General features: G+C 51.4%; 1 protein-coding gene across 4 annotated transcripts in view; it reads right to left on the bottom strand.

The window, feature by feature from the left end:
* The window catches only part of GRIK4 (glutamate ionotropic receptor kainate type subunit 4), a 440,922-nt gene that overhangs the window by 90,506 nt on the left and 327,467 nt on the right, over positions 1 to 22,949 (bottom strand). For all 4 annotated transcript variants that reach the window (XM_057553865.1, XM_057553866.1, XM_057553867.1 and 1 more), the window contains 3 exons: positions 22,336 to 22,497; positions 13,478 to 13,630; positions 12,478 to 12,582 (listed from right to left, as the gene is read on the bottom strand). In XM_057553865.1, coding sequence (XP_057409848.1) covers positions 12,478 to 12,582; positions 13,478 to 13,630; positions 22,336 to 22,497 — 420 coding nt within the window. The remainder of the gene's footprint in view (positions 1 to 12,477; positions 12,583 to 13,477; positions 13,631 to 22,335; positions 22,498 to 22,949) is intronic.

Raw genomic sequence — 22,949 nt, 5'->3', positions numbered from 1 at the left:
TCCTGCACTACAAAATACATTCTATGACTGGTGAGGCTCTGACTTATTCCCCACATATGCCCAATGCCTAGTGTGGAATCAGTGCTTAGTAAATATCTGACAATTGCATTAATAAATTCCCCTTTGGAGCTCCAGATCCCAGGACAGTGCCTGGCCTAGAATGGGTGCTCAATAAATATCTGTTGAATTGAATTATGAAATTCCTTTGGGCAAGTCCCTTCTTTTGAGTCTTCAGTCATCGAACCTATAAAAGAAGGATCTAGTCTAGCCCCTTCCAACTCATACATGAATTCCTGAAAGTGCCAGGTAGATTTATAATGTGGTATAGCTTTTCAAAGGGCTGTGGGGCAAAGCCGGGGAGAGACAGGCCTGAGAGGGACAACACAAAGAGGCCTCGGAAGGTGACTGTAGGAGGGCACGGGAAGCTCGGCTGCCTGGACACGAAGATGAAGCAGGTTGGACTCCCCTGGTGGCGCAGTGGTTAAGAATCCACCTGCCAATGGAGGGGACATGGGTTCGATCCCTGGTCCGGAAAGATCGTACATGCCACGGAGCAACTAAGCCCGTGCACCACAACTACTGAGCCCGCGAGCCACAACTACTGAGCCTGCGTGCCTAGAGCCCATGCTCCACAACAAAAGAAGCCACCTCAGTGAGAAGCCCGCGTACCACCACGAAGAGTAGCCCCTGCTCACAGCAACTAGAGAAAGCCCGCACGCAGCAAAGACCCAACACAGCCAAAAATAAAATTTAAAAATTAAAAAAAAAAAAAAAGTTCTACTAAAAAAGAAAAAGATGAAGCAGGTGGCCACCTATGAGAACGCTGCCAGGAAGGGCACTCTCCCACCTGCCAGGAAACAGCTCTCTCTGAGCCCGGGGGCTGATTGATGCCTGGCATTCCTCCATTAGCGAGCCTGGTGTGAGAGCTGGTCAACATGGAAATAAATATCAAAGTGTTAACACATTATTATTCAATTCACCAGATATTTCACCCAGTCAGCGGCACACACTACTTACGAAGGGGTGGCAGGTTTGATGCAAGGGAAGAGTGCTCTTCTACTCAGACCACACCTGAATATTGCATATTGTTCCACACACCACTCTTTCAGTGAAGCATAGACTAACTGGAGTGTATTCCAAGCATATTGACCAGCAAAGAGATTGAAATCACATTCTAGAAGGAACAAGTACAGCCAGTTCTGGGAAGGATGGACTAGATGTGTGGACCCAAGAAATGGAACTAGGGACAAAAGGAAGAGGGCTTCAGAAAGAAAGAATTCCACCCAATAGATGGAGAAACTTTCTAACAATGAGAGCTTCCCAAGATGGAATATGCTGTCCCTGTAGGTACTGAGTTCCCCAACACTGGAGGCATTCAAGCACAGACGCTACTTCATGAGAACACATTTGCAAGAATTCAAGCATTTGATTTGAGTAGTGATCTAGAGGGCCTTTACTAATCCTTTTGGCCCCAAGAATGTGGGATCTAGATTCTACTTCTACATCAGGGGAATCAGAAGCAAGGCCAGAGTATCAAGGGGCAGATGAGGTCCTTGGACATTGTGAGAAAACAAGACAGCAGGAGTATGGGGTCATGAATGCAGAAGGAAAAGGCCACTGTAGGAAAACTTCAGCCATTCCTGTTTGCTCCTTCCTGGTCTTCTCTCCTGGCTGAACTCATTACAGTTGGTTCTCGTTATTCATGGTAGTTGTGTTCTATAAGGTTGCCACAAGCACTGAATTAGGGAGACTGAACCATTTCTCCTAAGGGAAAAACAGGGTTAGGTTCCTGTGAACCTCTGGTCACAACATTTTCATCAACCAATTAACACATAACCTCGATTTATGTGTGTTTCTGCTGATAGACATCTTATTTAATACATACTGTTGATTCAATAATATTGGACAACAGCATTAAATGTCATGCCTGAACAACGCTTTTCTAACGCCTGTATTTTCTCTGTAAGGCACATTGCAGATTTCTTGCCCTTAGGAACACTAGACAGCACTTCAGCGTTAAGTACGAGGGTTATTTTAAACAGCAAAATCTCCAAGAAAAAGCACAAACATGTGAAAGACATGACACTGCAGAGACTGTGAAAAGCACACTTGTTTACAGTATGAGCCGAAAGAAGGCAGAGCATCACCTTGCTGGACCCCAGCTGGGAACATGCCTGGCAACCCACTCAAATTTTTCACTGCTCTGTGCGTGTCTGTGAAAGCACCATGAGTATTGCATTGGGGTTAAATATATTTTAGTGAGTAGACCAATTTGCAAATATGGAATCTGCAAATAATGCAGATCAACTGTACTCGTCTGCACCTGAATTTTCGACTCTTGCCAAGATGTGCCCAGACTTCTATCCTGAATCCCCAACCTCTGGCATGTGAAGTGGAATTTAGTCTCGCCCTCACCACTCCTCCTGCCAAAGAGAACAAACCGACAGCAGCTCTGGTGACAGATACATACTATGTAGGGGAGGAATGGAGCTCAGCTCACCCCACTGGGCTCTGGCTAAATATGTCAATCCCCAGGGATGCTCTTAGGAATCTAATAGACTCTCCAACTAGCTTAGGGTTTCAGAAGTTAAATTTCCCCGAGCAGGGCAGTGAGGATACGCACATCACCTTTCTTTTTGGACAGATGTACTGATTTTGATGATTTCTTTTGCCTACATCTCAACTCCCTCCTTTTTTCCCATATGGTCAAAAATCTCACAGACTCTCTTCTAAACATTTGGGAAGATAATCAAACCAGCATGGGGTGAGCACACGGCAGAGTCTGTAAATATGAAGACTCAGCTGCACAGCCCTCTCTCACCTCCCAGAAGACGGAAGACATTTCCACTTAGCTGCCGAGGAGAGAATTTATCAGAGAGCTCAGGCATGCTCGAGATTTTTCATCTTACAAGAAAATCACTGCCCACGAGCACGACACAGTCAGGGTATGGAGAGTGCCTGGCTTCGTTTGTTAAGCTCGCCGGGTACAGAAGTATCTTGGAGAAGCAGTTGTATTAATAATACACAACTTTGAGCTCTGAACGGCAGATGCCAATTGAACTAATGGTTCTAACGAAGCATCTGGGCTGAAGGATGAAGCTGATCTCCCCCACCTGCCGTCCTCCAGGAGTCAGGAGAATGCTGGAGGGTGGGGGCAGAAGCATTGCTGAGCTTTCAGGATGGACTGAGGATGGCCCATTGCTGCCCCTAGGTGGATGCAGGCTGCAGGTGGGAGATGGTGTGTGGCTGGGCCTCACCGTGCTCTGGGAAGATGGGGCGCTTTTAGTTGGCGGTGGGGGTGGTGTCAGCAGCTCTTGTCTGGGCAGTGCCACGTCAGGCAGGCCCTAGATGTGCTGGGGATTCTCCCAGGAGTAGAGCCTTGACTTCTGGTTTTTGTCTGCACACCCACCCAGAGCCACTGCAAAGTGGAACTGGTGATACCACCACGTTAGGGAGTGGAGGACAGAGGTTAGGGACAGAGGAAGGAGAGGGAGGGGTGGAGGAGGGCCGTGGGGAACCCTTCCTGAAGCAGGGAGGGGCCAGCTGGCAGAATTTATTTCTGCCAGACTGGTTGGCACGGGCTGGCCCTTGCAGCCTTCTTGCAGGGCTCTGGAGTTGCAGCAGGAGTGACGTGAGCATATGGCTCAGCCCTGCTTTGTCTTTCTTCCCCAAACCAGGCGAGAAGCGAGATCCCGGGAATACTGCATGCAGAGAAAGAGAAATATATCGACAGACATCCCCCTGAGAGACAGCAGAACTAAAATGTGCACAATAGAGTGGAATCCTCAAAGCACATCTATAAAAAATATTTCATTTTGTTCTCACAAACATTTGATGACGCACACAGAGCAGGTCCTATGATGACCGTCGTTCCTGTTTTACTGAGGATGCAATCAAGGAACGGAACGTGGAGAGCTACGAGAGCTGGCACTGGCCTGAGCCCTGCCATGTCCCCACGGTGCCTGCCCTGCGTACAGTTCCCTCTCACCTCCCTGGATTTTCCCTTCCCCCCCGCCCGCCTGTCTGCGCTCCCCACACCTCTGGCCTGGAGCCTGCCCCGTGTCTCATCAGAGCTGACTGATGCGGGCTGCTTCCTGAGACTAAATTAGCAGCTCTCCCAGGCATGAGCCGGCTGAAGAGGCGCAGGAAGCAGTCACTCAGAACTGGCAAACTTCCCCAGGCTGAGCTCAGGCGGGCTGCGTGATCGGGCATATTACAAGAAATAGATTTCAAGTGCAGTCCTTTAAAACCCTGCTCCTCTGTCCAAAAGCAGCCCCCCGTTTGAAATTCTAAGTAGCTCTAATTTGTTTGCCGGCTGATGTGTGAATAAGCTTCTATAGTCAGTGACTTTTCCATCAGAGCTGATAAGCAGGAAGTCCCTGTGCTTTGGGAGAAAGAGCCAGAAGTCTGTGGGCCAGGGAGGCAGGAGGAGAGAAGGCCGTCAGGCAACACCCTTCGGAAGCCAGCTCTTCTGCCCCTCGGCTGTCAGTCATCCTGGGAGTGGCCAGGAGAACCAGATGCTCTCACAGGATGAGGCACCTGATAGACTTTCAATTAACGAGAGGACTATTGCTGTTAGAGAACGGAAAGCAAATGGAAAGGGAGAAACATATCAGTGATCGGAGGGGCCTTCCACTCCAATTTTCAAATTCCAGTTGCCAGTGGGGAGGCTTGTCGTGTGGAATCTCTTTTGGACAAATGGGGAGCAGTGGCTTTGGAACAGTCTCGTGACAAAATCCTCGGTCCCCACGCTCTCCGCACACTCCCCAGGTCCTAGCACCCCAGTCCCTCGTTCACTGGTGCATCTCTTCTCCCAGCTGGGCGGTCTGTACTCACGGCGTCCCCAAGCCTGCAGCAAGGGCAGCGTGGGCACGCTACAGCAGAGGCAGAGGCCCGGGGAGCAGGTAACAGGAGCACCTGGAGGCTCCCTGAGGAGGGACTCTGTGACCTGAGCTCTGGAGACATGAGCAGGAGCGGCCGGGCGAGAAATGGGGCTTGAGGGCGCAGGCACGGGGCGGTGGAGGGGGGATGGCACAGGAGGAGGCTCGAAGGTAGGCAGGGACCAGCACGGGACAGCCTTGCTCTGGAGCTGCCATTTACCCTGAAAGCAAATGGGGGCCACGGAGAGGTTTTCGGCCCAGGAATGACGTTCCCATCTGCTTTCTCTGGTGGAGAGAACTGGACTTGATAACCTTTCAGGTCTCCTCCAGCCCTAAGAATGTAGGATATTCTGTGAGATATTGTCAACTATTTTAAACCTCACGCCAACCCCTTTCTCCCGGTGCCTTAATTAAAAGGAATAAGTGGGTTTCCCTGGTGGCGCAGTGGTTGAGAGTCCGCCTGCCAATGCAGGGGACGCGGGTTCAAGCCCTGGTCTGGGAGGATCCCACATGCCGCGGAGCAACTAGGCCCGTGAGCCACAATTACTGAGCCTGCGCGTCTGGAGCCTGTGCTCTCAACAAGAGAGGCCGCGATAGTGAGAGGCCCGCGCACCGCAATGAAGAGTGGCCCCCGCTTGCCGCAACTAGAGAAAGCCCTTGCACAGAAGCGAAGACCCAACACAGCCATAAATAAATAAATTAAAAAAAAAAAAAAAGGAAGAAGTGACTTCTCAGTAACCTTCAAAGCAGCCCCCAGACCACCGATCTCTTTCTCCCCTCCCTCTGGAGAACCTGCTGCCTCAGAATTTCCTCATCAAAGGCCAAGTCTCTGGGAATGGCCCATCAAGCAGCACCCCTAGCCGGTCCTCTCTCGTCAGGTCCGTCCCCCAGCCGGGGAGTTGGCACGCGAGGCTCCTGATTTCCAGCAATCAAACCCTACTCCTGTGCTCTGAGCCAGGACCCACAAAGGCAGCTTCAAAGGATCTGCATATTTATGGTAAACTCCCTCCTCGGATTGAAAATGTATTCCACAGTAGCAATCACGGGTGCCCTCCTAGCAGCTTGCCCACTGGCAACTTGTCTGAGCCTTAATGACTTCTCATTAGCGCAGGTGGGATCTGAGCTGTCCCAGAGGCTCATACTAACAGGGGTGGGGGACAGGGCACAGATGCCGGGGGTGGGTGATGTGTCCATGGAGAGGGTGTCTCCGTCCTCACTGTTCCCCCAATGCCATGTACGGGCAACGGCAACACAGACCATCACCTGACAGTGTGTTTTTAGGATTTTCCATTGTTCTTTGCTTTTCAAGTAGGAGGAGCGGTCTGGAGCGGGGAGAGACCCCAGCAGGTCTGCTACACTTCCTGGTGTTCTGGCTGAGAGGCCCATGATAAGAAGCGTAGCTGTCTTTGTATTACTCAGAGGTGCAGCTGAAGCACGTTCTATGGCCACAAACGCTGGACCATCCCACACAGACCTCCCCAGAAAGGGGGCAGACATGCCTGTGTGTGGGCTTCTGTCAGGGAAGAGGGCAGCACAGGAGATCAAAGAGAGGCTTCCTGTCCTCCCAGCAATTGGTGGGACCTGCCGGAACTTCGGGAAGTTGGAGATGGATTCCCCAAACCTTCTAGAAGACACTGCATCCCTGAAGTCTTGGTTTGCAAGGGTGACTCACAAAAGCCACTTGTCCACCCTCCCGTGTCTGGTTACAGCTACACTCAAGTCATTCCAGGAAATCAGGCCCTTGGAAAGCTGAGTTTGTATCAGCTTTGGAAAACAAAATATGGCTGTCGGTTCACAATGTTTTTTATTCGCCCACTCCTGGCCAGCTCTGCCAGTCTCCATGGGAACAGAGTTAAATGGATCCATGGTCCAGGAAAAGGGGGCCCAGGGCTGGTTTCTATGAAAAGTTCATGTGACAATAACCCTGTGTATTTTGGAAGTGGGGATTAGGGGGAGGGGCAAGAGGAGTAATTAATTGACTCCAAGCCCCAGAGTTCAGAATGAATCAAAAATTTGAAGACTAATTCCAGTAAGCAACTTAATGTGGTGAGTAGAAACTGAGTGTTTTGAGTGAGGACGGTGAAAGTCCCACAGTGCTCTCAGCTCTGTGCCAGTTTGCCCCATCTGGAAGCTGGTACCCACTTTGGGCCTTATGTTTTAATAGAGCCCCAGACAAACCAAAAAGCATTCGTGGTGAAAGATTTGTCACCTGTGTCGCATGACTTATTTATCTCGCATTTCTAGCCCTTGACACGAAGTAGGTGCTCAAAAAATTTTTATGCTAAGTTTCAGAAGAGGATGAATAAATGAAGGGAAGTCAAGCTATTTTTAAATATTTGAAGAGCTGGTAAAAAGACAGAAAGCTGATTATCCTGGGTTGCTTAATGGGGCAGGACTAGGAGGCAGGTTTTGACTCAGTGCCTGGAAGATTCTGGAATGTGTTCCTGGGGAGGCGGTGAATCTCCCAGCCCAGGACAAGCTCAAGGAGAGGCGGTGTGGCTGTTTCCCTCAGGGATGCTGTGGGGAACATTCTTGCACTGGGTTGGAAGATTAGCCCAGAGGCCTCAGAGTTTCCTCCAGCATGTTCTGGGCAATTCTGTAGAGTGGAAAGACCAGGGACTTTGAAAACAGCTAGACCCCGACTCAGTTCTCAAGCCTGGAACTAACTAGCTGAATGGATGAGGACCATGACTTTCTCAGTTTCTTTACTTGCAAGATGGAGAGAATAGCTTTTATGGATGGTTGATAAAAAGACGAGACATTTTAAGTACACCCAGCACAGTGCATCTTGTAGGAGACACCCAATAAATGATAGCCATTCTTATTATGTCAGCAGAGCCAGCTTTCTGTCTAACCATAGGCAAGCAGAAGAGAGTGCTATGCAAATCTAGTTTTCAATAATCCTTGAGCTTAGCCAGACCAAATGTTGAGGGGTTACCATCCTCATTGCACAGAGGAAGAAAGCTGAGGTACCCTGTTGCGATATACAGTGAGCCAATGGAAAAGTTTCAATTTTCATCTTTAGCTAGAGATAACCCCTCAACACACACTCCCCGGCCTCATCCCTCCCTCTCCCGAAGGCTTAATTAGAGCCTGTTAAGCCATTTCTGATCCTCAGATGAAAGGTGTGCTCATCTTATTACAGCCCTAACAAAGTCGCTGGGGGCCTGCTTGGAACCTCTGATCTTTAAACCAAGTTAAAATGAAGGAGATTAAGGGCCCTCTAAGGCTGTGCTTCTTTTCCCTCGCCTCTTTCAAATATGATTTCTTGCAAATTAGGAAGGGAGATTATACTATTCCAATACCACCCAGGACATCTTTTGTGGGATGGGGAAGGAGAATATGGAATGGAGATGAGATAACTCACACTGATAAGCAAAAACTGGGGGCTGGAGCTAGTGAACCTGGTCCAGGTTCGGAAATGTCACTTACAGAACACTGTAGAGAACATTTTCCCCCAAACAGGCTCCAGTGGAAGCTCCACAGAGTTCCAAGATGGAAAACCCTCTCCAAACAGAATCAAAACAGTAATTTTTTTAAATGGTAAAAAAAAAAACCCTAAATTCTAAGAAACTATTTTTAAAATGGTAATAATCCCTTAATCAGCCACTGGCAGGGAATACGGTATTTGGTTCAGACATTTTACCATTACAACCCACTGGGTCCCTGCGTGGTGCTTTCTAAATAGTCAAACCCAGCTCTTAACAGTCACTCCCCCAGATAGGAAGAGAAAGAACAAAACCAAATCCAAATGAGAAGATACCATTACTAAAGAAAGCCCAGCCCAGCAGGTCACCAGGAGCCAGGCTCTGTCCTGGTTTGCAGCAGGTGGCAGCAAGGTGAAGTGTTTTGATTTGGGGGCTTAGGGATTCCAGTAAAGTGAGAAAAGCCAGGAGGGGGAGACCCATGAGCATGGGCTTGGGAGTTGGACAAGCCTGAGTGTGAATTCCAGCTCTGCCCAGAGTCCTTGCTACTTGTGGACTTGGGCCAAGTTACCTACCATCCCTGAGCTTCAGTTTCCTCACTTGTGAAATGGGAGTTTATCTACTTTGAAGGGCTGTCCTCCAGATCAAAAGTGACCTGTGCAAAGTGCCCATGTAGTTTCTGGTACACAACAGGTCCTCGAGAGATGCTCCTTGTCACTCTCCCCTCCCCTGCCAGCATCACCTTGGATGGAATTGGGAGAATATTAGAGAGTGACACTGACATTCCTCCTACCCTGGAAGAGAAGCCCAATTAACTATCAGTCCCCAAACCGTTTCTTCATCCTATGATAAGCAGGGGAAGGACACCTGTCAAGAGGCAAAGATTGGGTCGGTGATTGGGATGGGACCTGGGGACCAGAGCTGCAAAGCTATATCTGTGCCCATGATACATCTTGCAGGGTTCTCACTGCTACTCACGGCACGCGAGCCAGGCAGGAGAGCAGCGGTACGGTCACCAGATTTGTTGAAGAAAAATGGGCAATAAAGAGGATTATTGTGACTCACTTTATAAGTCCAATCAAGGATGTGTGCCCCTTAGGGTAGCTGAAGGTCAAAAATCATCATCCTCTTTAATGGTCACTTCTGTAGCAGATTCCATTCAACATGAGCTCAGAACGATGGGGGTGGGATGCAGGAAGGTCAAGAAGAAATTCTATGCATAGAGGCTGCAGTACGTCTTTGTCAAAGGGCAGCCTGTGGACCACCAGCATGATAATCATCTATCTGAGTGCTAGTTAAGAAGATGCAGATTCCTGGAATGCACCCAGTTATACTAACTCAATTTATAGCTGTAGGGCTTAGGAACGTACATTTTAAGACAAGCACCGTTGGTCATTCTTGTGCACTTCAAAGGGTTTGAGAAGCCCTACCCTCCATAGGTGCTGCGGAAGAAGGGGCAGCAGCTGTTGTGTAGCATGCCTCAGAGCAGAACCCCTTGCCGGACTGGGGTGGGGCTGAGGGATGGGTGCCGGCGGCTGGCAATGCTATTTCCTAATGACTCAGGCAGTCTTGCAGCCTGGCAGCTGGGAAAGCCAGCCTGAGTGGCGGCTGGTGGAGAAGCACAGGTAAGGTGAAGAGGTACTCCGAGCTTAACGAGTTGTTCTTCAAGTAGAGGGTGGGATTGGAGCCACCAGGCAACTCTGTCACCGCAGGTGCTGCCTGATGGAAGTGGGCTCTTTCCAGGGAGTATCACAAAGCAGGGCTGAAGGTCAAGGGGCGTTTTTCAAAGCCTGAGCTTGGGCTTTCTATGGAGTTGGCCTGGGCTTGGCGTTGTTCCCCTAACTACTGCTTCTCCCCATTATTCTCTCATCCCTTCCTTTTCCTGACCCTGTTTCACTTTTCCTGTCGCACTTACCTCCACTGATGTATTCTATAGTATTTGTTTGCCGGCTGTCTGTCCCCTATTAGAATACAGGCTCCACGGAAGCAGACCCTAAGCCCATTTTTCACCTCTGTCTAGAAGACAGCCTGGCACATTACAGGTACTCAAAATATATATATCGAAAAAATGAATAAATGTTCTTTACTTCACATCCCCCACCGGGACTCAGGAAGTCTGCCTGACAATTTTCCTACAGGCAGGCGGCTTCCTTTGTTCCGAGAATTATGAGCCCGAGGGCATGATTTGAGTTTAATGACCCAAATTGCACTTATTTTTTCCATGTCAGTCTCTCTCGCCAGAGTGTGGGCTGCCTCGGTGCAGGGACTGTGCCTTTTCAGTTTTGTTTCCTGCATGCCCAGCACGGTGCCTGACTCATAGGAAGGGGTCAGTACATGATTTGTTACATACATGAAAGGACCATTTTGTGATCCTCCATCCCATAGTTTCTGGCCGCCTACCTAACTCCCACCCCATTTGGGAAGTTATGAAAAAAGGTTGCTGATGTCATTGCTTAAAGATCACGTAGCTCCGACCCTGAGCTACGAGGAGTCGTTAACATAGCTCCTCTCCTCTTGGTCTGGGACTCCTGTCTTCTACTTTCTTGTCTTCCAAGAAGGGTGACCTGGCCTCGTGGCCCAGCCTAATCACTGTCCTACTAAAAGGAACTCCACTGGCCCCCGTGAGAAGGGCTGAATTGGAGCCTCTCAGGCACGAGGACTGCGGGGAAGGATGCAGATGTGACGGCCCTCCCAGCGCAGCCCAGGGTATCACCCGGATCGCCTTGGGTGCCGGATGTTGCATCCGTTCCTGGGCCCTCTGCTAGGTCTACCCAATCAGATTCTTGTGGGGTGGAGTCTAAAAAATCTGCATTTTTAACAAATTACCAAGGTTATTCTGATGCATAATTTGTCATAATGGCTAAGAACTTGGGCTTTAGAATCAGAGGTACTTGAGTTCAAAACCAACTGTCATTACTGCATTGTTCAAGGCCAAGTCAGTCAGTCTCCTGGAGCCTCAATTTCCTCACTTGTAAAATGGGGATTAATAAAAAGTAACTACTTTGTAGGATTAAATGAGAAAATACAAATGACACACTTCTTGTGGTAAATGGACCATGGTAAAAGCTTAATAAATGAAAGCCCCTACGATAATGATGATGGTGGTGGTGAAGATGATGGTGGTGGTGGTGAAGATGATGGTGATGGTGGTGATGGTGGTGGTGGTGAAGATGGTGGTGATGGTGGTGGTGGTGGTGGTGGTGAAGATGATGGTGATGGTGGTGATGGTGGTGGTGGTGAAGATGATGGTGATGGTGGTGGTGGTGGTGAAGAAGATGATGATGATCCTTCATAATCTCCTGAAAAGGTGAGTCTGTGACCCCTTCAGTGGTACATTTCCTTGGTCAGCCTCTCTGATAGGCAGGAGGCTCTTCAATATGTCTGCTTCCAGCTCTAATTAGTGCATCCTTTCCTACTTCTAAGGCTTTTGAAGGTTGGAGAAAGGATACACTAAGAATAAAGAGGTGATTATTAGAGTGATGCGGAGGTTGAGAGACCTTCAGAGAGGCACTTGGAGTGACTGCCAGAATCCCTGTTTCCTCTGATGTAAGAGAATCAGAGGAAAGGAGAATGAGAAGGTTAATGGAGGAGAATGAGAAAGGAAGAGGAAGTTGAAAGGAGCTCCAGGGGACAAAGCATCCCGAGCTGACGGAGTAGACAGGGAGCAGCCAGGAGGGGAGAGGTGTGATTGGCATGGCAGGAGGGTGGGGGTGCGTGGGTCAGAAAAGAGCTGACAGAAGAGAACTGAACGCCGAAGGGATTCCTCAGCCCTATGGGATCTGATCTGTACGTGACGGGCAAGCAACCTGGAATCTAACCCTGGTTCCAGGATTAGGGCGAGATTCAGGGAGTAGAATAATCCAAATAGTGGAAAGACCTGGGAATTCCCTCCTTATACGATGCTCCCTTGTCTCGCCTCTCCCCCCATAAAGCATCGTGGCCTCTCTCTTGGTATTTTGCTGGGGCTGCGGCCCCTGACCCACACCGGCTGATCCTGGTGCAGGAAGGCGGAAGCCAGGACTTGCCAGGAGCTTTGCACTGGACACAGCCCGCTGCTCCTGGGGACAGCTGAGAGCAGGAGGCCATCCTGAGTGCCAAGGAGAAGTGGGCTGGCGACAGAGAAAGGAACAAGGAGGAGGGATCTGCCACCACAGCAGCATGGCTAGGCTTACCTGCCGGAAACCATTCCTCGTGAACTGTAAGATTTTCAAGGCATAGTTGGACCTCTGGCCTTTGCTGTTGAATTCAATGTGGCCGGTGAGACCTTCCAATTCTACCTGTCCAAGAGAGAGTGAGTTACAGCACCAAATAGGCCCCGCCTTCCATGTGGCCCCAAGCAAGCATTCCACCATGCTGGTTAAGGATGCCCAAGAGAAGGGGAGCCATCAAGATCCATTCTCCTGTCCACCTCTCAGCCACAGGATCTTCAGACTATGCAAGTGATGTCTCTGGAACCAATTCAGACTTGGCCGGGGCTAGAGGAGGAAAGGATGCCCACACCCAATGACCTCACAGCTGCTGCATAAACCAACCTGATGCTGAGATGCTAGCTTGAGCTCAGATCCCGCTGAGCTCCTCCTCCAGGCCCTTGGCTGTGAATAGCATTTATCCTCCTTGGGCAGCTACTCACCCACCCCCAAGCTGCAGGATAACCTGACTCTAACTGCAAAATCCTAGCCTCTCTCCCCCAGGCTTCTCTGACGGGAGATGGCTTCTTCGTGGGCTAGAATCCACGTCCATCCCACCAGAGGTGGCTTGGCTGGGAGAACCCTGGGGGAACCCAGCATCAGGCCAGAAGTGTGGAGCCTGCAACTCCCTGAGGGGCCACGGTCTATGACAGCATCATTCATCTGTCCCCACTTGTGCAGAGCTTTGCAGGGACCACCTCTGAGCCAAGGGGTCCAGTTCCAAGCCTGGAATCCAGAGACCCCCTAACAGTCTAAGGCTCAAGGTCCATTGCCCCGTAAACAAACTTGCCATGGATTCTCGGTGGTTTTTAGGGATTAGGGAACAACTGTGACCGATGATCCCCTCAATGGGGTCACCACAGATCACTGTTTTACCCGGGGCTGTGATGTACTGGGGAGGTCTGGAGGTGAGGGGCCTTGAACAGTGGTCCCTCCCGCCCCCCACAGGCTGGGCGTGGCCCGCAGGGCCCCCACCGCCCCTCACCATGCGCAGGTAATTCATGAGGCTGGTGCCGTGCTGCCAGATGTGGGCCGAGCCACAGGACAGGGGCTTCACGCCGATCTCCTGGCTGCGGTTCAGCTCCTGCACCGCCATCACCACAGCGTAGACGGCGTCAAACAGCAGGGCCGAGGACAGCTGGGAGGGGGCAGAGAGACGAAGTGACAGGTGTAAAGGACGGAAAGGGAAAGGAGGAAGAAAGGAGAAGAGGAGGAAGAAAGAAAAGCAAACCAAAGAAGTAAAGGCGTGTCTCTGATGCCCTGGGCCCACCTCCTGTCTCTGGGGTCCACTTCCCCTAAGAGTCCAGTGCTGGCCCAAGGCGACAATGGTGGCCAAGCCTTCTCTGAAATTGCACCATCAAGCCACCTCTTTGGGCCCCAAATGATTTCAAGGGTATCCTATTCTCTCTTTTCTCCAGGGAAGTAACATCTTCCACTGATCTGAGAAGTCCCAAGGAAGGGGCAGGGTGCTTATCTCAGGAGGTGGAAGGAACCCTACCCTCAGATTTGCCCATTCTGCAAGGCTCAGTTGAAGGTCACTTCCTCCTGGAAGACCCCCATGATATTGTTTCTTCCTAAATGTACCTAACTATTACAGTCTACTTTGTACTATTCAATATGATGAGCATATATGAAGTATATGGTGAGTCCAAAGCCCAGCAGTGAGCAAGACTCTATTCCTGTGATAGATTAGAGTGGAATTGGGGAGGGGAGATGGGGAGATAGGACACAAATAAAGGTAACATGAAACTGAGTGACATGGGCCAAAAGGTCTGTTGGGGGGTCCAAAGAGAAGTTACCTTATCTGGTTGGGTGATCAAGAAAATGTTTCTTGGAGGATTCAGCATTGGAACTGAGCACTGAAGGATTTGGTAGGAAAGACATTGGATCTGGGGGTGGGGAGCAGCTGGGAAAAAGAGAAAGGCATTCCAGAGGGGGAACTGCGGGGCCAAAGACAAGGTGGGGGGGAGGGTGGAGCACACATGGTGGGGAGGAGGGCAGAAAGCAATAAACCAGAGGTGAGGTGGGGAGAGTGCTGTGAGGGCCTTAAAGGCAGGGGAAGGGCTAGTGCAGCTGTTTGTCCATATTTTCACCTCCCTGTGAAACTGCCAGCGCTCAGGGCAGGAACACGCAGGACCTCAATCTCTATCTCCTGCATCTCGTCTAGAGCCAGGACCCTGCGTACAGGAAGCCCCCAAGACGTATTTCTTGAATTGAATTAAATGTTGAGTGAAATCTGCCCACAAGGCTCAGCCTGAACATGCATCTGGTTAACCGGATGTTTGCAAGCTTTGGGGAGGTGCAGGTTGGGGTGTTTGGGAGGAGGTGGTAGGAGCAGAAGAACAGAAGATGCCTGTCCTTGGGGAACGTGCCATCTGAGGAGGGGGCCACACTCTGCTGTGTTAATGACAAGAGAACCTACCCCGTGTGAATGACTCCAGGGTCTACACTGTACGGGGCCCTGAGGGGAGGCCCAGGAGGGCAGGCAGAGGCCTCCTCGTGGGAGGTGCGATATTGGGCTCTGGAATTCAACCCACGGCCCCAGTGCAAAGCACATTCCTCACTGAACTCTGACATCCCACCGCGGGCGATCAGCACCACCGTCCCTTCAGAGCCTAACCCGTCAAGAACACTTTCCATGTGGCATCTTACAACCTCCCTCCTAGCTGGCCGGGCCCTGGGACACCGGTCCCTCCAAGGCTGGAGGCAGAGAGACCAGCTTGTGACCTCTGGGATCTTTTTCAAGCTCTCCAGACAGAGTATAAGCAGCCTGAGTCAGGGAGGTGCAGGAGAAAGAGCTCAACACTCAGAACACCGAACCCCGTGTCTAGCGCCCAGGCCTCTCTCACGTGCTGAGTGACGGAACCTCGGGGGGAGCAAGTTTCCTGCACACAGGAGGTAGCATTCCTGCCTCACGGGTCAGTAAAAGTGCCCTCTAAACTGCCAGTCTCGGGGGTCACCATACCCGAGGGCGGGGTGATGCACCCCAGGTGCCCACGGGCATCAGCAGGGGCTCAGCAAGCCCGCGCTGGCTGAGCTAGGGCCCTGGGGAGTAGTAAGAACAGGGAGCGACGGGGCAGAAAATGGGCTGGGAAGAGGGATGTATTTCCCCCCAGTTTTGCTCCATGTTGGGCAGAAAGGCCTGTCATGGGAACTGGGTGGGCTGACTTTGGATAATCTTTCTAGAAGGCAATTAGAGGGAAAAACAGCCAAATAAATTCCTCTGTCCCAATTCCAGTTCCCTTGCACGCAAAATTGCCTGGCCAGTGCGTTCTTCCTTCCTCCCTCTCACCCTCTCTCTCCCTGTCTTGCTCCTTCTTTCCGTCCTTCCACCCGCCTCTGTCCTTTCTTCACACATCTATTCAGCCCCTACGATCCGGCGGGTACTGCAGACCTCAGCACCTCCTGTTCTCCGCTGAGACATCCCACCAGGCGTGAGCCATTGTGTCCCCTCTGCCTTCACTGGGTCTTCTGCCCTCCCAGCTCTATCAATCACCCCTCCTTTCTGGCCCGGTCCTGAAGCCACCCGTGGCCACCTGTGACCCGGAGACCAAGCAGGTAAGGGCACCTAAATCGCACGATCACGGTCAGTGGAAACCTCTGTGGTCCCGCTGAGCCATGCAAACCAGCCACGTTCCTCCAAGTTCATCCATCACCTTCCTCACCCTCTTCTCCATCCCAGTGCCCTTCCCCTAGCAGCTGAGCTCCTCCTTCACTTGATTCGAGGCTCAGCTGCGTGGCGCTGGATGCTTCTCGGCAAGCCTACAGCTGTCTTGTCCTTTGCACACAATTCATTTCCCCCTGAGCACAAGTGGCTCCTTTATTAATGGACCTCTCACATTTCCTTGCCAAAGGACATATGGAAATTATGAATGCTACAGACTCTCCCTTTCCAGCTCGGGCACACATCTACCTGAGGGAGAGGTAGCTACCCCTATTGGCACTGGCTTCTCCATCCTTCCGTTTGGCTATTTAAATGATGCCATAAACTAATTTCTGTCTCCCTTGTCTCCCAGTTAATCTCTCCATCCTGAGATTCTCAAAATCACTCGTGTCAGAGCTGGAAGGGATCTTAGAAATCAACAAGTCCAACCCTCTCATTTTATAAATGAAGACAGGACTTCAGCCAGGACAGGACTAGACTGGAAGGCCAGCACTCCTCTCTCCAGGCTGGTTTCCGCCCCTCTCTGCAGCACTCTTTCCCCCTCCCTTCCTGACAAGGCTCCTCTGGAGAAGCCGGGGGGTGTCACTGCTCTATCAGAATCATCCGTGCCTCGCCTCCCAGGACAGCACGGGGCAATCTTCCTGGATGCAGTTACCTTCTCAACAGCAGATGCGAGCCTGAGACTCTTGGGCCAGAGCTGGGCACGGGGAAGGGTGCTAGGCAGGCTTCTCTGCTGCCCTGGGCTTAGTCATCACCCAGTTTGCCTCGTGGTCTGACTGGTTGTTTGTCCTCAAGTTAGCCCTTCAGTTAAGAGCCACTTGGGGCATCTACTGGAACAGGGCTGTAAGGGCAGGACAGAGGGGGCCGTGGAAGGGTACCCCCAGCTGCCTCCCCAGCACCCATTCTCCCCTTCCTCCTCCCTAACAGAACCCCCCTTTCCTGCAGGTGTCCTCCCCTCCCCCAAGCAGCCATGTGCTTCAGGGGTCCCAGCCCCAGCTCCCAGGTGAGCCTGAGCCATCCAATCCCCCCTGCCAATACGTGATTGGGGACTGGGCAGGTGGTCCAATTCTGACCAATGAAACACGAACTGAGGCCTGGAGTGAGGGGCTCCAGCGAGGGGCTTCTCAGACGAGTTTCCTGTCTCTAGGGGCGGCAGTCCTTCCTCCTCCTCTGGACATTACTGGGTCTGGACATGACACCTGGACCTGCCGCAGCCATCCTGGCTCCATCCTGAGGATGAAGTTGACACCAAGGGCGACAGAGCAGAGATGCAAGGAACCTGGGTTTCCAATGACATCACTCCAGGATCTGCCCTACCTCTGGGCTTACTGTGACACGTGACAACACACTTCTTTTTTGGTAAGACACCGTTTAATTCCGGATTTCCGTTACTTGAAGCTCAGAGCATCCTAACTGGTACCGAGGCCTTGGGGACCCGCTTTGTCTCAGGGCAGGCCCCCAGAGAGGCCTGGCCTTATCCCCTCTCTAAGCCCCCTTCTTCTTCTCACGAGGCTGCGTGCTGGTCCCCGGAGACGTGCAGACACAGCTCACCAGGCCATTTCTCACATCCTCCCACCAGGCCCCAAGCTCTTCCTGCCACACGGTTGCCACTATTCCCACTCCATCTGGGACGTGGTTTTCTTGGCTGATGCTCCCTTATTAGCAAATGATCCAGATGCTGGGAAATCGGCGTATGTCTGTTTGCACTGTTCTTTGGCATTTTGAACTCTGGGGCCTTCAAGATTCTTCGAGTGCCTCTGGTAATTACAGCTCCAGCAAGGGATGCTGGGGGGTGGGAAGGAGGAAGCAGATGGAAGGAACATCATCAAGGTCTCTGTCTCCCCTCCAACTGTATCTTGCCTTCAGAGAGGTGACACAGCTGACGTGTCCCCAGTGTGCTCTGGGCTTCATGGGTCCTTTCTGCAGTTCAACTTGGGCTGATTTGAGCTCCTGAAACCTCCTAAGTCCCGAACATCTTCTTTTCTCAGCTCAGTCTCCTAAGGTCCTCCATAGACCACCAGACGGCTCCTCTCTCACAGGCTCCTGGCCATCAGCCCAGGCCTCTCACTGGGACCCTCCAACTGCTTCTCTGAAACCTTGTCTCCCATCCACACTCCTCCAGCTTACTCCCCCCACCCCGTCCACCATTGCCAATTTCACCTCCGATGGCATGAGAGCCTGTAATCTAATCTCTGCCTCATCAACTTTTCCATCTCACTGAGGGTCTCCATCCCAAAGCACCTTTTTGCTCTCCGAATTGCTTTCTTCCTCTACTATTATTTACTAATTTAGCTCTGGAAAGCATTTGGGACTGCAGTTGGGGAAAAGTTCTGGTACCCAAATAGCGCTCCATCCACGTCTCCAGGGCTGGGCCCGTAGTGCCCACCATCCCTGCTCCTTCCCGTCGTCCATCCTGCTTCCCTTTCATGAGCCCTCACTGTCTTTCTGTGGTTTCTGTTCCCCATCCGCATGTGTGTGCCTCTGGGTCTTGTCTCTGCTTCTCCCGTCCTGTCTCTTCTAAATATTAAATCCCCCAAATGACTCAACCCTCATTTAAAATCCTCTCCTTTCTTGGCTCCAAAATGTTGCTTGGCAAACACCCTCGATTCCCTTGTTTTTATATTTTCATTTGTTTCTTCATTGTTATCTTCTTTTGAGCTGTTTGTAAATTGTTCAGGGGAATGAAAGACTCTGTATAAATGAAGATGAATCAATCTGACTCAGGGAATAGCGGCTGAGTTTCTCCCTCACCCATCCAGATAAAAATAAGAATGTCTTCTAAACTCACACCTGTAACCCTCATCTTCCCCGACACCGCCCAGATCACTGGATTCCCAGAGTCCTCTTGGATGTCCGTTTGTCTCCGAACTTTTGTCGCTTAAACTCTGACCCCCAACATAATACCAGGACAGGAACCGTTAAAATCTCATGGAGTAGTTCTTACAATCTGGGTTTTATTCAATGAAATAAACACTTAATTACAAACAGCTGCTTTAGCCTAAATTCTAATTACTTAATCTAGCCATCTGTAATTTTAATGATTTTCCACGATTTTTGTTCTTTGCCGCGTGATGAATGGGATTGGCACGTGAAATTAGCGGGGTTGTGTCTCCCTTCACGACGCTGTCTTCTGTCACCGTCATCACCTCCGGCAAGAAGCATGTCTGTGGCTCGCTGGCAGTCACCTGGCGGACGCAGCCTGGTGGGCGCAGCACTGAGCTTTTTCCTTTGGTGGTCATCCTTCGGTTCAGCCGCTCCCTGTCTGTGCCCTTGGACCTGGGCCCCCTTTCCAGCGAGCTGCAACTGGAATATCATGGGCCGAGTGGGAAGACGAGGAAGAGAGGGAGACATACTCCAGTTGGGAAGAAAAGAAACGAGACAGAAGAAAATGCAAAGAAAACGTGGCATGTGGGAGAGAAAGAGGAACAGAAAGAGAAAGAAAGGAAGGAGGTTATGGTGACAGAGGAAAGTGGAAAGGGAAGAGTGAGGGGAGGAGATGAGAAGGAAAAGAGAATGGAACCGATGGAGAGAGGAGGGGAGAGGGGAGAGGACCTTGGAGGAAAGGGAGGGGGAGGAGAACAGTCCCTCCGAGACAGGAGCGGTTGCAGCCTCTTTAGAAAGCTGGATGGGGAGACAAATGGGGCTGCGCTTTCCTGGAACTGATTCTTTCTCGCCTTCCGGCTCCTCAGCAGATGAAAGAGCTGGGCTGTTTGTGCTGGGAATTTCTGTCCCCAAAGGGACGGGAAGAGGCACCGCTTTGCCAAAGGTAGATGCTGAAGCGAGAAGCCTCGAGAAAGATTTGTTGCTTCCAGGTGAGGAGTTGCTGTATCACCTTCCCTTCAGAGACCACAGAGACCATGGCTGGAAGGTTCTGTAAGCTAGAGTCCAGGCTTCACTGTAGCACCATCCTCTGGAGGCCCTCGGCAGGCCACCGGCTCTCCTCATTTCACCTCAGTTTCTTCATTTGTCAAAAAGGGATGCACAACCGCTCTTGTCTGTTACTCGGGTGCCATGAGGAGGAAGAAGAGGTCAGGGTGGGATAATTTCAAGCATCAGCGGTTCAGCATTCTGTCCGTTTCTTCACTCCCTGACTCTTGAGTTTGTGCATGTGGCATTCTTTGGCCAACGAAATGAGGTGGCAGTCACAGTGTGCCTGTCCTGGGAGCCTAGGACTATGAGGTCTTGTGCATTTCCACTTGCTTTGTTGCTCTCCTGCCACCACCATGAGAATATACCAGGCTAGCCTGCTGGGTCAGGAGAAGGGTGAGAGGCACGTGAAGCAGAGCCATCCCAGCCTAGATCAGCCGACCCCCAGGCACTGAGTGAGCTCAGCCAGATCAGCAGAGCTGCCTGCTGAGCCAGCGTAGACTAGCTGATCCCTAGCTGACCCTCAGATGCACGAGCTACATAAACGTTCATCGTTGTAAGCTGGTGAGATTTGAGGGTAGGTTGTTACACAGCATTTCTGTTGCAAAAGCTACCTGATATATTTACTAAGGCTTCTCCCAGTGTCTGGCAGATGGAATGTTAAATAAACTCATTCAATGAATAACTGTGAATTGAGGATGGAAGCATATCCCATTTTACCTTCACAACAAACCTCTAACATGGTCAAGCATAATTGCCCAAAATTACAGAAAAAAAGAATCTGAGGCCCAGAAGGGTTACATAGCTACCTAAGATCACACAGCAAGAAAACAGCAAAGCCAGTATTTGAATCCGGGTCCTGTGCCTCTAAGGCTAGTGCTCTTTTCAGCACATGTGAGCGCAGCCAGAGCTGGCCCTACAGCCCTGTGAGTGGCACTGCCTGGCCTTGGTGTTGGGTCCTTATGAGGCAGGTACCAAGGGCCTCCCATCTGCCTGTTCGTGGTCAATGTGAGCACGAATGGAAGGGCTGAAACCCTCAGAGGGACGTCAGCAGTGTGGCACCGGGACCTTTAATTTCACTCGGCCAAAGCCAAATGTGGAACGGTTCAGGTTGGAGAGGAGGTGGCAGGTTTTGTTTCCTCTCCTGATACTGTGCTGTGAGCCTTTGAAGTGTGTCAGCACCTCATTACAATACCGGAGTCATGACTGCAAGACCCACGGACAAGACCAGGAGCACAGGGTGTACTCCTGCCAGGAGGGGTGAGCCTGGTCCTACCCATGACCCTGTGCTTGAGGAAATACTCACTGTTCCTTAAGCCCCTGGGGGTGAGGACTCCCGTCTTTCAGATGTTTCGCCCCTGCCAAATCCTTCCTATGGAATCTTCCCTCTTTCAGCTCTAAAACACCCTGTTGGGATGTGCTCTGTAACCTTAAGAGCCTTGCAACTCAAGTTCTCACGCCTCCTTCTCCCACCCGCTTCCCTGATCAAAGCTCCCCGAGCTTTGCATGAGCTCTGACCCTTTGGAAAGTTATGTGAGCATCACATGAGCTGCCTTATGGGGCTTTGGGAGGCTTAAATGTAACCTGGCTAGGACAGATCTAGAAAGCCACGCCATCTCACCTCCTGAGAACCTGTCATTTAGCACATGGACACGAGCAGACCTTCCTGAGCTGCCCCACAGAGTAAGGACATCAGACCCAGGGGAGAACAGCCAGGGAAACCTCTGTCTCCATCACAAATGGAGGGGAAGGAAGCGCAGGGGGGAAACACACGGGTGAAGGCACAAAGGAAGTCTCTCTGGACAAGCTCTACCAGGGGCGGTGGTCCAGGGAGGTGAAAGAGCACTGGGCCAGGAGTATCAGAATCTAGTTTCACCTGCAAAAGGCTTGGTGTTTGCCCTTGAACAAGAGCCCCACATCCTCGTCCCTCACCCCCATGCCCAGCCTGGGCTTCAGCCTGTCTGAGAAGTGAGGGAACAGATCAGCTAAAGCCCTTTCCGATGGTAAGAGTCTCAGATCCTGAGCTCAGGCGGGTCTCAGTAACAGCATCACCAGGAGTCTGGCCACAGACCTCACTAAGTGACCACGCGGGGCCTCTCTCCCTGCTGACTCCTCTACGCTTGCTGCTCACAGCTCCCCACGTCCCCAGACGTGTCCCTCATGACCACTTCCCAGCATTTCTACAGCCTCTTTCTGAGCTGGGCCTGGAGAAGGCTGGAGTCCAGGGGCTGTTGTATCTGGGGGGTCTGGCCCACGGAGGGGGTGTGCGTGGCGGCAAAGGGGCACCAGGGAGGGGCTTGGTGGGCACTTACTGCGGGTCCCGTGAAGGGCACATGGTCACAGTTCTCCTGCCAGGACTGGTTGAGGCTCCGGGCAAACTCTTGGAAGAAAGCATGGGACTGGTTGAAAATGGAAAATCCCAGGATGTTGACGCGATCGTCCACGAGGCTGTCCATCCTCTGGAGCGAGAACTCCTGAAAGACGCAGCAGGCAGAGCAGAGCAGGGTTAGGAAGGGAAGGGTGGGGTGGGCTCTGCAGGAGCACAGCTGGGCAGTGTGTTCTAGCCACATGGATACCATTGCCAGGCTCTCTGCTAGGTGTCAGGGTCCAGAGATAACGGAGAGTACTTCTTCAAGTAGCTCACAGTGTTGAGGTGCCAGGAGAGAGAAGAGAGAAATAAACAGAAAGATCTCTAAGAGAGGCATGTGTACGATGCTCCGGGTGGAGAGAGAAAGAAAAACACAAATGAGATTGTGGAGGCAGGACTGGGTCTGCAGAAGGTGTGACCCATGAGCTGAGTCTTGAAGGATGCCTAGGCGTTTTCTGGGTAGAAACTGTGGATGGACAAAGGCTATTCCAGACAGAAGTCACCATGGATACAAAGGCATGGAGGTGAGACAGTGCGTGGGCACCTGCAGTGTACTTT

This window comes from Balaenoptera acutorostrata, chromosome 9 (genome assembly GCF_949987535.1).
Source record: "Balaenoptera acutorostrata chromosome 9, mBalAcu1.1, whole genome shotgun sequence".
Classification (NCBI taxonomy): domain Eukaryota; kingdom Metazoa; phylum Chordata; class Mammalia; order Artiodactyla; family Balaenopteridae; genus Balaenoptera; species Balaenoptera acutorostrata.
This window is presented reverse-complemented; position numbering and strand designations above follow the sequence as displayed.